At 44.9% G+C, this 17,125-nt stretch overlaps 1 protein-coding gene across 1 annotated transcript in view; it reads left to right on the top strand.

Annotated features, from left to right (window-relative positions):
* The first annotated feature begins 1,324 nt into the window (after positions 1–1,324).
* RTN3 (reticulon 3) overlaps positions 1,325–17,125 on the top strand; it is a 40,437-nt gene continuing 24,636 nt past the window's right edge. The window contains exons 1-2 of the mRNA XM_083591754.1: positions 1,325–1,826; positions 15,418–15,468. Coding sequence (XP_083447880.1) covers positions 1,715–1,826; positions 15,418–15,468 — 163 coding nt within the window. The 5' untranslated portion in view covers positions 1,325–1,714. The remainder of the gene's footprint in view (positions 1,827–15,417; positions 15,469–17,125) is intronic.

The following is a 17,125-nucleotide window of genomic DNA, read 5'->3' as shown; positions in this document are numbered from 1 at the left end:
ACCAGAGCACGCCAGGCACTTCTGTCTTCCACTGCCTCCCGCAGTTTAGTCAGACTCATGTTTGTAGCTTCGAAGACACTATCCAACCATCTTGTCCTCTGTCGTCCCCTTCTCCTTGTGCCCTCCATCTTTCCCAACATCAGGGTCTTTTCCAGGGAGTCTTCTCTTCTCATGAGGTGGCCAAAGTATTGGAGCCTCAGCTTCAGGATCTGTCCTTCCAGTGAGCACTCAGGGCTGATTTCCTTCAGAATGGATAGGTTTGATCTTCTTGCAGTCCATGGGACTCTCAAGAGTCTCCTCCAGCACCATAATTCAAAAGCATCAATTCTTCGACGATCAGCCTTCTTTATGGTCCAGCTCTCACTTCCATACATCACTACTGGGAAAACCATAGCTTTTACTATACGGACCTTTGTTGGCAAGGTGATGTCTCTACTTTTTAAGATGCTGTCTAGGTTGGTCATTGCTTTCCTCCCAAGAAGCAGGCGTCTCTTAATTTCGTGGCTGCTGTCACCATCTGCAGTGATCATGGAACCCAAGAAAGACACACGTTTTAGATGTGCATTATTTTGCAACACAGTAATTCAGTTTTACTAGCAAATCGGAGGTTAAACTAACTCCTTTCCAGCCCTGGGAGGAGAATGGGGAGTGTTTGTGGGACACACTGCAGCCAAAAGGCTAACATGTCACATCAGTTTGGAAAGCTCTGATCTACACCAGCGTTTCTCAAACTTGGTTCCCCAGGTGTTGTCGGACTACAATTCCCATCGTCTCTAGCTAGCAGGACTAGTGGTCAGGGATGATGAGAATTGTAGCCGGACAAGTTTGGAACCCAAGTTTGAGAAACGCTGGTCTACACTGACTGGCAGCAGCTCTCCAAGGTTTTGTGCAGGGAATGTTCTCAGCCCTACATGGGAGATACCAGGGGCCTTCTGCAAGCAAGGCAGGTGCTCTGCCACTGAGCTATGGCCCTTCCTTATAGGTAAGCCATCTTATACTGAGCCAGGTAACAAGGTGTGACTGAGCTACCGCCCTTTACCAATTCCAAATTTCAGGAATACTTAATGCATCCCTATTGCCATTTGGAAAGAGATTTTTCAGGAGGAGGAGGAGAAAGCGTCCCTTCTGAGCTGTTTCCCCCCTTTTCCTCAAGGTTCGAAACACGACTCAAAAAAGCAGATTCTTAAAACACAAAAGCGCCCGCCCGCGTTTCTTGGCCGTTTATTCAGGCTCCTATGGCTACTGCGCACGCGTAAGTGCCGGTCTTACCCGCGCGCGCGCTCACACAAACGTAATAAACGGACTTGGAAAGCTCGCGAGAATGGGGAGGGGGCGTGATGCGCATGTTCAGTGACCAGCCTTAAAAGCCGCCTATTTTCTCTCACACTCAAAAAAAATCCGCCGCCCCCTCCCCGCCGCTTCTAATACGAAACGTAAGGGAGGAGCAGAAATACTCTGCGGGAGGACGCAGGAGGCACAATATACTGTATCATATACACAGTATTCTTCCTTCCAGACTTCTCACTGCGCCTGCGCCGGAGAGCAACCTCCCAGACCCGCCGCCCAGTTGCCGCGCCTGCGCAGTCTGCCCTGATCTCCTCGTTCTTGTCAGTCAGCGCCTGTCTGTTGAGAGGGGCGGTCGCTTATAGCCAAGGTCCTCGTCGCTGGTTTCCTTTCCCCCCCCGTCGATTTTGCCGCTGCCGCCATCGACGAAATGGCTGAGCCCGCCACCCAGTCCCCGTATATTTCTTCCTCTGCTGGGGGTGGCTCCTCGGAGCCCGGAGGCCGAGACCTCAAGGGGGCAGGTTCCCCCCAGCCTTGCGCTGGTAAGTGGGGGGGCGGGGGAGGTGGGCAGGGGAAAAGAACAGCTGGTGGGGGGAAGGGGGCTTGGCGTAGGGAAGTGCCGGGTGGTTTGTGGGCACGAGGAAGGGGTGGGCGGAGGCGGTGTAGCAAAAACTTAAAACCCTTAAAGGCACCAGGATTCCCTGAGACGCTTAAATCATTGCATTTCCGAATCCTGTTTTCTTCTTATTAAGACCAACTCGGGTAAATCGGCTCTTACAGGGAGTCCTTTGCCTGGAATGAAAAAAGAAAAGAAAGCAAAATAGCCTTTATTGTCATAAAACATGCAGGCAGGGCTAAAGTACTGACTTTCATGAATGCCATTTTTTTAGTAAGTCTGAAATATGGTAGACAAGATTTAGCATTGCACAGAACCAGGGTGTGTGTGTTTCTGTATATAAACATATACATATTTATATATATAAAGTAACTGATATTAGGAGAGCCTTCAATAAGGATAACGTCCCTTTATTGACATCAAAATTTGCATTTAATTTTTTGCAGCTGCTGTTAGGACTAATGCATATTTCCATTGATAATATGTGGGTGTTTTGCATGGAAGGCTTCCAAAGGTTAACTAATTTTCATTCAATATATATGTGTGTGTGTGTGTGTGTGTGTATTAAAAGGAGGGATACAAAGATGACAAGCCTATATGAGGTGGGGCTTTGGGGGAGAAGAGCTGTGTTGGAAAAACATATTTCACTAGAACCAAATAACATTTGTCAAGCCAAGAGTCCACATTGTGTCATATAGATTTGTGGGTTACACTGATCCCTTCATTGGGCCTGATTTAAGTATAATTATAAAGGTGGGAAACGGTTGGGTCTTTTGGGGGTGGGATGCTACTGCTGACTGACTATAACTGCATAGGAAACACTTTTCTTCCCTCTTTTTTCAAAATATTTATCTCCCTTTAAAATTTAGCCTGAGAGAGTGAGAGTACTGTGTTACAGAGCAGCTTGCATATTGTATTGTGAACATATGGCGATCCTACTAAAGGTATTTGATGGTCCCTGCAGAAGAATCAGTGAGTAGAAGATGAAGCGTGGAGCTGAAATAGAACTCCAAAGTGGGCCACACTTAAGGAGAGAAAGGGTGTGTCTGAAAGGTTTAAGAGGAACTGTTCTGGAAGAAAATGCCATTTTGGATTATGTCCATTGGGAATGTGTAACGCAGAGAGGTGCACCAAATACAAAATGTGTTGTGGCTAATGTGAGGTTAATGAAGATTGCTATGCAAACAGGACTGTGTGGGAAATATGGTAGGATGGGGTGGAAGGCAAGCAAGACTGTGGGTGTGGTGTTGGTGCTATGGGCAATCCTTAGGAGACTAAGGCATAACACCAGTGTGTTATGCTGGCTGGTAATGGGGTGTTGGGAGTTGTATAATAATTGTATGTCCTTTGTGGTATGTAGTTGCGTATAGGGGTGTGTCTGAAGGAGAACTGATTGTAATAGTCTTTTGTACATAATGGTGGTATTCCTCCCACCATTCAGCAACCTGCTGCTTCCTAATCCACCATTTCATACGCCTTGCAGCCTTATCAGGCATGATGCAATGGCAAGGTTTGGATTTCAGACTCTGGGGAGGCCATTCCCTGATACTGGCGGTGATTCTGAATGGGATAAGGAAAGCTTGGGTTTTAAGGGCACTCTTCCGTAGCAAACTGGGGAACAGATACACTTACGGTTGGCTGAATGTTGCTTTTGTACCTTTTCGGTGCATTTCCAAATGTGGTCGCTTGCTAAGCACTTGAAAAACACCAGCTGGGCTAGAGGCTGAGAAGGGAGTGGTGTCTCAACTGGAAGGTGGGGAGAGGGAAGCTTCTGTCTGCTGTATGTTTGTCAGATTAGACTCCAAAATGTGTCTCATAGCTCCAAGAATTGAGCAACCTTTTTTATCTGCTTTGGGGAGGGCTTGCTGGGGGTTTTCTGGATCTAGGCTAGTTGCTCCCTTAATCTGCCCCCTCCCCTTTCCTCAAGCAGGTGATTGAACTGAAGGGCGGTGCATTGCCTTTTTCCTTTACAGTTGCTCTGTCATCGTCTTGACTAAGGTCTCTTGTTGTATTGCTGGCTCCCACTTGAAGCAGGAAAGCAGTCTTAATTATTTTAAAACCTTACCTGAGAAAAAATCCCTGTAACCTTGGGTTTTTTTGTGGGTGGGGGACATTTGGAGGTGTACATTTAATTATTTGTCTTTGAGAAGGCAGCTTTGACGACAGATCTTCCCTTTCGTGATGGCTTTAGGCAACTGGAGAGGGGGCAGGGAGGCACCCCAGAAAACATTTTGCAATATGTACCGCTCCTCTCCTCCCTCTCCTAATAAGCTTCAGAGGGCTGGGATGTAAATGGTTCTTATCTTCTAAGGCAGCTTTCAGATAGAGGTGGGAATGTTTATTAAAAAAACCACCGCCACAACAAACTGCACTGCAGATGCTTCACTGAGGGTGGAAAACACAGGCCCAAGTGACAATGCTTTAAAAGGGCTGAGTCTTGCAATGCACCCCATCTAACAATAGCTCTGCCTCATCAAGTGGCCCAGCTGGGGGTTAGCTGACTTTAAAAAAAACCACCCCTTTGTGGGTTTTGTTTTGAAATTCCTGACCACGCTCCTTCCCTTGCATGGGCATATTAGTAGCGTCTGGTATGCGGCAGTTCTTGTAGTGCCAACGTTTCAGTCAAGATGCCGTCTTTCTCTGTATATATTCTCTGTATATTTTTACGTCTCTGATCTGTCAGTCTTGTCTTGAGGTGTCTGAATTGTGGCTTCTTGCTCAGGAAAGAGCAGTTTCTTTCATGCATAGTCTTCCTTGTAGAGTCAAGGTCAAATGGCAGCTATATTGCATGCAGTAGTCCATTGTCTTGTGGCTGACCAGTAGGCAAACACGTATGATGTATGACTTAATGCCAGATGGGGAAGGGATGTTGTTGATCCTTGCCAACCATATAACTGTTTCCTTGTCCGTGGTCTGATCTTTGTGCCCCTCAAGTTTAACAGTTCCTCAGAGGCCGCTCCTGCAAACCCAAACCAGCTGTCTCGAGAATCAGGCCTTTTCACCGCCAGTCCTTCTCCAGATCAGTGAGCATCAGTCTCCATCATGGAAGCTGAGCCTTTTTTAGTAGAGATGAGGCTCCAGGCATAAGGCTGTAAGGTGCTCAGGACATGTATGAGATTCAAGGTCACCTCACTTAATACAGAGCAAGGTGTGGACTTCATCTGCTGCCGTACACATGCCCAGCTCCCCCACAGATGCAGAGTAGTGCTATCTGCATCGTCTTACAAGATTCAGGCTTAACATGGTAAACAAGAAGAATGTTAACTATATGTACATGTGAATGTGTATCTCTCTGTGTAGTCTTTGTGCCTTATCAGCCAGACACGCAGCAGATGCTCTTGTACCACAATGGATGGGCAGCACTTTGAACATATACAAAGCCCTATAAATGATAGGTGGTATTATTGCTGAGGACTCGCAAGTTCCAATGTACTTGAACCAGAGGTCAGCTTCTTAAACCTCTCTGCAGAGCCATTTTAACCAGTTAATTGTAACTTTAAAATTCAACAATCAAAACTATTCAATTTTGACTGTGTTAACAGTGCCCCAGCATGTGTTCCACAGAAATGTTGTGCAAGACCTGACTGAGGAAAGGCCATAGCTCAGTGTCAGAGCACCTGCTTTGCATGCAGAAGGCACCAGATTCAATCCCTGGCATCTCCAGGGAGAGATGGAAAAGAGCCGTCTCCAAAACCTGGGAGAGCTGCTGCCAGGTCAGTGTACGCAATACTGACCAGTGATATAAGGCCTATGTTTCTAATTTTGAGCTGGGCATAGAAACTGACAACTTGTGAACTGTTTAAGAGAGCTAGTTTCTAACCCTGTAAATATGGAGTTGATGGGTGTGTCATCAATGCTTTCGCCAAGTTGTGTGTGCAAGGGTGCATGTACACACGTGGGGGAGGACTCTCAGTGACCAGGAACATGCCTCAGTACCCTAAGCAGTGCTTCTTCATGACTAGCAGAAGCAGGGCAAAGTATTCTAAATAATAATCTTGCTTGCATCTGTTTACAACACACGAATTAGCCACCAGGCCTCCATTTTGGCCTGTGGCTCGTGGTTCTTTCACTGTCATGTGGACACAAGAACTGGGCATATCTTTTAGCTTGACAATACAAACTTGACCACAAACTTGACATGAGCCAACAACAGTGTGACGCGGCAGCTAAAAAAGCCAATGCAATTCTGGGCTGCATCAATAGGAGTATAGCATCTAGATCAAGAGAAGTAATAGTGCCACTGTATTCTGCTCTGGTCAGACCTCACCTGGAGTACTGTGTCCAGTTCTGGGCACCACAGTTCAAGAAGGACACTGACAAACTGGAATGTGTCCAGAGGAGGGCAACCAAAATGGTCAAAGGCCTGGAAACGATGCCTTATGAGGAACGGCTAAGGGAGCTGGGCATGTTTAGCCTGGAGAAGAGGAGGTTAAGGGGTGATATGATAGCCATGTTCAAATATATAAAAGGATGTCACATAGAGGAGGGAGAAAGGTTGTTTTCTGCTGCTCCAGAGAAGCGGACACGGAGTAACGGATCCAAACTACAAGAAAGAAGATTCCACCTAAACATTAGGAAGAACTTCCTGACAGTAAGAGCTGTTCGACAGTGGAATTTGCTGCCAAGGCGTGTGGTGGAGTCTCCTTCTTTGGAGGTCTTTAAGCAGAGGCTTGACAACCATATGTCAGGAGTGCTCTGATGGTGTTTCCTGCTTGGCAAGGGGTTGGACTCGATGGCCCTTGTGGTCTCTTCCAACTCTATGATTCTATGAATACATCAGCCTTGTATTTAAGCAGAACCAGAAATTGCACCCAGGTGAGTGAGTTGGCGAGTGGAGGAGGGATAAAGCACATTGTCCCTGTTCTGGGCCCAGCATAGAAATGGGACACTTTGTTTCTCTTTTGCCAGGCATCAGCAGGCTAGGATTATTATTTTTGTAAAACATTTTTTAGCAGGCTAGTAACTTTGTGGGCTTTATTTTACAACATTGCAAACCATAATGGAGTAGTTTTGATGCAGTGAAGAAAAGGAAACAGTATTTCCTGTACCTCTTCCTAAAGCCATTTTCTGCCTATCAATATTGAAGAGGATGGCTAATTTATAATCACTAGCAAGAGAATTACAGATCCAAATTGGTTGTATTATGGTCTTCTATCTTTTCTTTTAGAAAAAGGCATCTTAAGGAATTTAATAGACTTAACTGACTAAAAGAACTGGGCTCTTCAGACATTCATCTGCTGAGTCACTATGACAGGGTACAATACCCTCTCCCTCAGAATGGGATAGCATGGTCCTACCTTGCAGGAGGGCTGAGAGCTCCTCTCATTAACTTGGGTTGCCATATTTCAAAAAGTAAAAACCAGGACACCCCGAATGTTGAACTTTTTCGATTGACTTGCCTGAGATCCAGGTCAAAGCGCTCTCACTATCTTAGAATTTTTTTTTTTCTCCTGCCAGTAGCACCTTAAAGACCAACTAAGTTAGTTCTTGGTATGAGCTTTCGTGTGCATGCACACGAAAGCTCATACCAAGAACTAACTTAGTTGGTCTTTAAGGTGCTACTGGCAGGAGAAAAAAAAATTTTGTTTTGTTTTGACTATGGCAGACCAACACGGCTACCTATCTGTATCTTAGAATTGTGAGGGTGGTGTGCTGAGTTAACAGAACCTGTTCTTGAAACCTTGGATTTGCTTTCCAAAATATTGAGGTGACCGCTTGGCATCCAGGGTCATGGCTGTGTATGGTTCTGCAGTTGTACTTGCCTTGTGCAGCAGCATTTACTTTTGCCCATTATTTGTTTGTGTGCTTAATTCATATCCCACATTTCTTCCATGGGCTCAAGGTGAGTGCCTGGCCTAAGGTTGCCCAGTGATTTCAAGGCTGAGTGGGGATTTGAATCTTGGTCTCTCAGGTCCCAATCTGATACCTCTCCGCCCTGCAAGAAAATTGTATTTAGAATGTTGGGTTAAAACCCTAATGTGGATCATGGCACCCCTTCCCTGTTGGATCAGTATTTCTTCTTTTGCCTTCCTGCAATGATACATTTTGTTCCAGCTCCCATCATACCTGCCTGGAAGGTATGCTGGCTATGACTGTTGGGGGTTGGAGTGCAACAGCAACTGGAGGGCATCGGGTTGGGGAATTGTGCGCTAATGCATTAAAAAAAAGTAGTCTTGCAGGTGCTGCATTGCAGAATCAATTGCAAAAAAAGCCTGGGATTCTTTTGCTGTTGTGGAGCCAGAGCCCCAAAGGATGTTGCAAGAGAAAAATAAATGCATCCATTTACTCTTTGAGATGCATTTGGCTGGGCTAAGATGCAATCAGAGAGCTGCATCCATTCTCCTTCATAACTAATAATAATAATAAATTATGCAGCACACTTGCTTTGCAATTGGGATAGTTATGAATAAGATATTGATCTCTGTGTGTGGGTTCTGGTGAACAATTAGAATACTTGGATAGTTACCCATTTCAAGGCAATTTGGTCCTGGGACGCTGTTGTACTTTAATCTTTTTTCCCCCAGCCTTGGATTGCAAACTTAGTGGACCTCATTAGGAGAGAGATTATGGTTTCAGAGGTCTGGGTCCAATGTAGCCAAGCCACGGATAGGCCCTTGTGAGCAAACAGTGGACCCCTTGGCTCTGTCTTCTTCCCTTGCACGCTCCACTTGCCTTTTTTCCTTCTTGCTTTGAGTCAATCATAGTTTGCTTCCAGAACTGGAATTAGAAAGAAAGCACAGTTTGAACTCAAGTTCCAGATTTTGGTTGCTCAAGGGAGGGAGGGGATTTCGGCAGGTGAGTGGAGGAGGGAGAACGAAAGCCCCAAGTCTGTACATGATGACAAAACCATGGCTTGGCTGTGATATTTAAACTGACCCGTTGTCTTGAGTCTTTCATTGGGACACTGACCTTCCTCAAACAGAATTATTTGGTGGCTTGGAGGCTGCGTCTGCCCATGGCAGTAGAATGAGGGACTAACATATGCTGTTTCTTAGAGATAGCCAAGTGATGCCCTTCTGGTGTTGGTGCACTGCAACTCATATCATCCTTGACCATTGGCAACGCTTGCTGGGGCTGATGGGAGTTGGAGTCCAACAACCACTGCAGTTGGCTTCCTGCTCCATGTTCATCCCTAATGGAGACATGCCACTTTTGCTTTTCAACAGAGGAGAACATGGGGGGGAGGAATGATCCCTGCCTGCAGCACTTTTGTCGATCCATCCTACCCCCTTATTCTGCTCCATTTGTAGAGCAGTCCTGAGATGCATTTTGTTGAGAACCTTAATTTAAAAAGTACTTGTCTGGCTGACATTATGGGACTAAATCATCATTTTTTGAAAGCTCCAGGTAGCTCATGAGTCAGTTTATAAATTTTTTAATGTTTTAGGGTGAGGTGATGAATCATGGTGTGATTCTGGACTAAGAGATGCTACTTCTTGGAAAAGCAGGCCAGTGAAACTGGAAGTGTTGGTCCCAGTCATATTTTAATTGGGGGTTGATATGGACCATCTCTGGTGTGGAGTTGATGCAATACATGTGTCATGAAGCTGTTAAACTTGATGGCACAATGGCCCGGACTTTGCTGCATGGCAATTAGGCAGCTGGTAACTTGGGATCAACCCACCATGTGAAAAACCTTGGCTTGATGTTGTGTTCATGTGGACTCTTAGGAAAAACCCCCGGGTTTTAAAGGCTTGATTACATATCATCAAGCCAAGTGCCTTGATGGTGCCGTTGTAACTAAATTCAAGACTGGTTAGAAATACTGGACTCCAAGCAGCTCTGTTAGATGCCTGACACTCCTAGCCAGAAGTCTGGGTACTGACCCTCAAGCAATTAGGAAATGTCCCTTGTTTGGATGCATTTCCTCTTACGCAAGGCAGCTTAATTGTGTTTTCCGCTAAACAGAAGCAAAGTTGACAACCTGCTTTTCCCATCTCTCTCTTTTTCTCTGCATTGGGAATACACTGTGCTTCTGCACAAAGGCAGCTCTAGGCAGCCTTCCAGCTTTGTCCCAGCAACACGCACCCACACCAGCCATCATAACATGCAGCTCTTTCCTGTGATCCACCCCTTATGTGCAGGCTGCTGTTGCTTCAGCTGGGATGGCCTTAATGCTGCTTCTTTTTTTTTACAGAACAGGTCTCTGGTGCTCATGAAACAGACATGGTGCAATCCTATCTCGCAGCATCTTTTCCCACCACATTAAAGCAGCTTGGAAGGGGTGGGTGGGTGGGTGTATAGATTTTGATAGGAGAAGCCATGTTGGGGAGATGGGGTGCTCTTGTACTCTTTTCCAACGCGCATGAGCTGCTGTTGTGTCAGCTGGGAAGTGGAAGAAGGCAGGTCTTAGACTAGTACCTGTCTTTCTCCCTCTTCCTCCCTGCCCAAAGCATGTCCAGCGTAATTTTTAGGAGAGTAAAATAAAGGGTTTTTTTAAAAAAAGAAAAAAGTGAGAGACAGTGCTCAGATCAAAATCTGAGCTGCTTCTCTGTAGCTGCTTCAAGCTTTGTTTCTGCTTTTTAAAAAGAAAAGCTACACTGACGCTTCTTAATGAAGTGATCCCCAGTGGTATACCTGGGAGTGGTACTTCTAAAGGTCATCATTACTCAGTCTTCAATTGATGTGAAATGAAGGGAGGGAGGTGGTATGGTATACGTTCCATGATGTGAATCTGTACCAACCACAAACTTCCTACGGCCAGGCCTCTAGCCAGGAATGTTGCAGTGAAATGGGGTGGGGAAGTATCAGTGCAGCACAGCTGGAAACTAAATATAGGTAGCCTGTTATGCTTATAGCTGTGCATTTATATAAACAGTAAATTCCAGGTGCTTCTCAGTTACCCCAAGAACTCGACACCCGTTGGCCAGAACGCTGGTGGGTGGGAACAGGGCGGCTTCTAACTGAGCATTTGGGTAGAATTCTGCCTGCAGGGTCCCCCCCTTTCTCCCCCCCCCCCCAACAAAAGAACTAGAGGCTGCTTTAAAATTAAAGCTGAATGTTCAGGGAGGAGATGTAAAATTTTCCTAATTTCATCAAGCAGAGAAGATTCTGTGGGTAGCGGAGAAGACTTCTGCCACATTGATGGCCCCTGAAATAATAGGTGTAGATTTCTCTGACATTCTTATTTTGGTGGCAGCCTTGTCATAAGACTACATGAATCTTACCACCAACATGTGATTGATTTGCCTTATTTGCATATTTATATGCAACCTATTTACTGCCTCCATCACATCCTCAAGTAGCTTGTCCAGCAGAGCTGTTCTGAGTTGTGCAGGCTTTGCTGACACCCTCAGAGGCCTGCTGTGACTATTTGCTGCCCACTTGTGAGGATCATGAGAGGCCTTGCATGACTCACCAGCAGATCCAGAGCCACCATTTATTTGAAGACCAGTGGTTTAAGGATTCTTGTTTATAACCCAGCTTTGTTGTTTAGATAGCGCCTACAGCTGGGCCTTGGGGTATGTCTTCTCCCATGTGAATCTCCTCCAGTTCTGAGTGATGCTGTGGTAAAAGTACAGACTCATATGGATGGCAGATCAGCTTCCACAAGAAGCAAGGCTTCCTCATTTGTGGCCCCAGTGTGTCATGGTCATTTGTTATGGTTGTCCTGTCATTTTCCCCCCAGTGGAAAGTGAAGGCATTTCTCTTTGGCCATGCCTTTGGGGAGCGATGTCCGTTGAGATGTGTTCTGCTACAGTGCTTATTTTCCTTAATTTTGTTTTACTTTCAATTAAGTGGTATTACATTATTATTATTATTATTATTATTATTATTATTATTACTACTACTACTACATCTAAGGATATATTTTTTCTGCCTCAAAAAGAAAAGAAAAGAAAAGAAAAGAAAAGAAAAAACAATTGTGGGAGAGAATCGATTGCATTGTGGTCCTAAGATTGTCCTGTGACTGTCTTGTTTGTTAACTTGAACTCTGCAAGTAGCAAATGTTTCTTAAACCAGAAAAAACTAGTTATGAGATTCCGGAGGAAAATAAATATGTGAAAACGAAACAGAAGTAAGCTGGGGGGGGGGGGAGTGTACATTGGTGAGGGGAGAGTTAGTGGCCAAGAGTGTGAGTTGTGATGCCCCAGCCACAAATATCCTAGATGTACCTTGACAAGCTATTTTTTCAGCCTCCTCACCGGCTCCGTCTACAGTGAGGATTTAATCCTGGTCTACTTGGTGGAGGTTGTAAAGACTACTGAGGCAACATAAGAAGCAATTTGAACACTAATGAGATAAATGCTGGACTTGATAGCTGTACAAAGGCTAACTACTGCCCACTAGTAGTAATTTGCACTTTTAATGAAGATTCAACCTTTTTTTTAGGAGGTTAATATCTTTGCACTTGATGACAGTCAATAAATCTTAAAATGGTTTTCAGACCATTTTGTGGTCTTTAAACACAGCCCTGGACATTCAGAAAAACTGACCATATGCTTTGGGAATGGCGTTAAAGCTTGGAGTTGCTTGTGCTTTTTAAGCTTACTGCATTGGTCTGTGCTCGGATTATTTAAATGTTTTATTAGATGCTTTAGATCTTTGTAGTTCTTTCGGGGGGGGGGGCCCTCCGCTGGGTAGAAAGACATGGTACAAATATGAAGGAATGATAAGGAATATGTCTGTAACTTGACCTGTTTTGCCTTGTGCTGTTCTCTGTCAAGGTCTGTCTTGTCATAGGTAGAAAAATGCTTTGTTGTTCATTGTTTTGGTGGTGTTGTTCTTTTTTTAAAAAAACAATATTGTTTCTATGGTTTTTCAGCACAGTTGCTTTTTCTAAATGCAAATCCCAGCTCAGAAAGGCCTCCACAAAGAACCATCTAGAACTCTGCAATTACGCTCTGGCTGTGCACGCAAGCCTCTTGCAAGGTCTGATAAATCAAAATAAAGATTCCTTTGAAAGCTTAATCCTGTGGGCAAATGACACTAAATAGCCCTATTGGCAGAACAGTTGGGAACGGAGGAGTGATTGATAAGGGGGGCCAGGGGCTTTTCATTCATTTATTCTACCAGTGCATCTCTTCCCCCACCCCGAGCCTTGTTCTCTCCTGCACAACATCGGGCTGTAGCTAGGGAATGCATTTGCCAGTTGCTTCACAATGCACCTCTTTTAAAAGAGGGAGACCCCTGGTGCAAATTGTAACTTGTCATCTATGGTCTGCATAGAGCTGCTGTTCATTGTTGCTAAATAAGCTCCGGTGTTGAAATTTTCCCCTTGCGGAGGGGTGTTTGGGCAGGGATAAGCATGAGAAGCAACTGGCGAGAGCCTCCTCCCTTTCTTTTTTCCCCTGAGGAATTATTGCCAATACCAGTTCCCAGCCTGGCATGTCAGGTTTTCAAGCTTGTTCTCTCTCTTTTCTGTACAGTTACTCTGGAAAATATGAGTCATCTACCAAGGTCTGTGATAGAGTGGATAAACTGGTTTTGTCATGTACAGTTTCCAGGCCATAGTTCTAGCCTTAAGCAGACTGCAGAATGTGAGATTCCTTAGGTATGGGTTGGACACAATCCTTTTTGGCAATTCCACACTGAACCTCAAGTTTCATGTACTGTAGTCCATGAGAGACAATCACTTCTCAAAGTTGTGTGTTAGAAACCGCACTTTCAGATACCTTGGGATGCATCCGATTAAACCCTACTCAGAGTAAACCACTTGAAATCAATGAACTTGTTATTGATGATCATTGATTTCAACGGCTTCTTTGGATACAACCCTTGTAACACATATCCTTGTTGGCCATAGATTATATTTATTAAAATGTATGTAGCCTGCCTTTCAGGAAAAATCTTACAAAGGCTAATGTAATTAGTAATATATATATATATAAAATACAAAAATCATATGTCCTGTAAAAACTTGTTGCAGCAGCTAATTATAGTGTGTGCTAAAACTACAAATTGAAAGTTTTGGTAGGAGAAAACCTTTGAGGGGGGAGCAGCCATGCCCAGGCACCTGGAAAGCGTTAAAGAAGGCGCAAGCCCCCTGTCCCCTCTCCATAGCTCCCAGTTTGCAGTTAGAAGGGCGGGAAGTGCCACACAATGCAGAAACAGGTGTGTTCATGTCTGTGTCCATGTTCCAAGCCAGCTTGGAGCTGGAGTAGGGAAGACAGAGGCTTGCTTTGACTAGCTGCATATGTCAGCTGTCCCATGCATGCATGTGTGCCTCTCTCTCCCTATTCCAGCTCTGAGCTCAAGGACAAAGGGAAGCTCATATTCCCAAATCAAATCCCTTTCTCCCTCTGAACTTTGGGCTGGGGGAGCAGGTGGGAATCCTCTGCCCCACTGGCAGTGAGGTTGCAAGGAAGCCTGGGGCTCATCACACTTGCCCAAGGGCTATCTGAATGCATGCCTTGGCAAGTAAAATTGTGGAGCTCAACCATGGTTTGGATGCTAAGCTATGGTTAGTACAAACCAGCCTTCCCCAACCTGGTGCCCCACAGATGTTCTGAACTCACCAGCTCCCATCAGTCCAGCCAACGTGGCCAATGGCTAGGGTTAATAAGAGTTGGGAGTTCAGAACATCTGGAGGGCACTAGGTTGGGGAAGGCAGATGTGAATCATGGTTTGACATAAAGAACTCTAATATGTAAACATTTCTGTCTTTCCCAGCAAGAAGGGGATGTTGGGCTTGGGCAACGGAGCTGTTTTCTGGTTAGATGCTGGCTGAGAATGGAGGTGTGAGGAGCACAGAAAGCAAAATGACAGCAAAGGGTGTGACGTGATTGGAGAGAGAAGAATCAGCAATAAGTGAGGGGTGCGTTTTTAGGCTCTTGACTGCAGATTCTGGTAGCATAACTGATAGTATGTTTTGATATGTATTGTGTGTTTTAGAAAGAGTTTGAGTAAGGGTTCAGACAGGTTTCAGTGGCCTGGCAAAATTCCTCTACCTATTTTTATAAGGAAGTTGAATTCATTTCTTACTAACTTTGCATTGAAAGCCAGTGCAGGAAAGCTGGCACGGCGAAGCTAATTTTGTCATTCCTGCTGCATCCAGGTACTCAACTTCGGGAGCTGCAGGAAATGATCTAGTAACCAGACTCGGACGGGGCCACATTGGCTGCCCTTAGCTTTGCACATCTGAGGCTGTGGCCTCTGTGTAAAATGGGGTTGACCAGTTTTCTCTCTCTAAAGTCTCATTTAAGCAGTTGCCAAAAGCCTTCCAATTACCCTGAAGTCTAGTTAGTTGCTTGTTACATACCTGTTCTTTTCCTGGCATTTCAAGCAAGAAAAAGAAAAATCAGAAGGAAAAAAGTGTGTTGTAGGTATTGTCGTGTGACGAGGTTATCCTTTTCCCTTCTTAAGCAGATGGATAATATCCTTCAGTTTGGCTTTGCTGTCGTAGAAACTTCATAAAACTTTGCAGCCAGGTGAGTGAGTAGCTGCTGATCTTTCCTCAGCCCCTCTCCTGTGGCCCAGGTACAGCTGAGACATCTGGAACTACAAAGCTGCTGTAATGTTTGTTTTTTCCTCCTTTCCAAGGTCATCAAGTCTCATCCTATGTATTTTCCTTTCAGATTCCTTTGTTTCTTCCTCTCAGCCTGTCTCTCTCTTTTCGACCTCACAAGGCAAGTCTGTCATTTTTCTTGTACCCCTGCTAAAAGAAAAATGTTGCAAAAGAGGCTGTAACTGGGAGCAGGATAAGGTTCATCTCTTTCAATTATCCCACACATCCTCTAGCTAGTTCCATAACAGCTTGTTGGGTTATAGTCAACAGAGGTTCGTTCATGGCCTAGTATACGGTAGTTAGTGTCTACCTTCCCATTACTATTTCTAGCTGTAGCATTAAACTCTTGTCTGTGTTAAAGGTGCAGTCTTGAAACCACCATATTTGCTAAAAGTACATGGATTATTGTTCAGTGAAACAATATATCTTTCAGGGAGAGTGGGGGCTTGGTTGCCCCAGGGTCACAAATTCAGATCAAAAACTTCTCCAGATCGTGAAGTTTCAGGAGTTCAAGTTTAGAAAGGAACTACAATCTCAGTATGGCTCCAGTAGGCCTCTCCAAGGCGTTTTGACATGTTTCACAAAATAAATCTCCTTTGCTCAAGTTAATGATAATCAACAGAACAGCCATACCCTTATGTAGTTGTCTTGTTGGATAGTATTGCATCCTAGGCTACTGGTTTTCAAACTCTGCTCTAGCGCACTCAAGAGGTACCTCTGAGTGGTCAGCAATAGTAGTAAGCAACTTCCTGAAGTCCAGCTTGGCTGTGCTTAACAATCTTCCCATGTGATGTGTGGCTGTAAGGGAGAGTTGATCATGCACTTGGTTACATATGTCACAAGGGGGGCAGTGAGGTCCAATGGACCTGCCCGGTGCCCTGTAATTGTGGTACACTTGACAGATCATGCCCCAGAATCTTTACAGTGCAGAATGGCTCCCATAGAAGATGCTTCAGTATGTACTTTGCAGACAGGTTGGTGGCCTGTAGTGGTACAAAGTTTGGAAAATTGCTGTCCTGGACTCTCTGCTAAAGTGAATGAATGGAAACTCTTTCCAGCTTGCATGCCTTGGGCAGCAGATAGTTTGGTGCTGGCAGTGTTGATGTGGGTTTCCTTCGCAGTCATACAAAGTCAGTTAGAAGGAATGGCGGGACCTGCCTTTGTTGGGAAGGAGGTGTGTGATGTACCAGGAAGATGCTGGTAGGGAAGGTGCTGAAGAGTTGATAATTCTCTTGGCTCTTTAATACAGTTGGTGAGGAGGGTATGGATAGGCTTACATATTATGTATGTTACATAATAAGGGAGGGCCCATAACTCCATGGTGAAGCTCATGCTTTGCATACCAGAGATCTCACATTTGATCCTTGGCATCTCCAGTTGAAGGGATCTGGGAGAGCTGTTGCCAATTTGAGTAGACATTACCGGACTAGACGGACCATATGGTCAGATTTCCTATGGCAGCTTTAAATAACAAGACCAGGTAAGAAGGAATTTGAAGATAAGTTGATCCAGAGATGGGAAACCAGTGGCTCTCCGATGTTGGTGGACTACATTTCCCATCAGCCCAAACCATCATGGCCAATGATTGGAATGATGGCAGTTGTAGTCCAGCAACATCTGGAAAGCCACCAGTTCCCCATACCTTATTCCATGGGAATGCAAATAGTAGGCTTCAATTGCAATGAAACAAAATTTCTGTGTTTCCCACCCTTAATGTTTCTCAGAGAAGTCACATGGATAATGGTGCTGATGTCTGTCTTCAACAGGATTCAGAATCT

This window comes from Podarcis filfolensis (assembly GCF_964270895.1).
Source record: "Podarcis filfolensis genome assembly, chromosome: 16".
Lineage (NCBI taxonomy): Eukaryota > Metazoa > Chordata > Lepidosauria > Squamata > Lacertidae > Podarcis > Podarcis filfolensis.
Note: the sequence above shows the minus strand (reverse complement) of the source record. Positions and strands in the feature narration are given on the sequence as shown.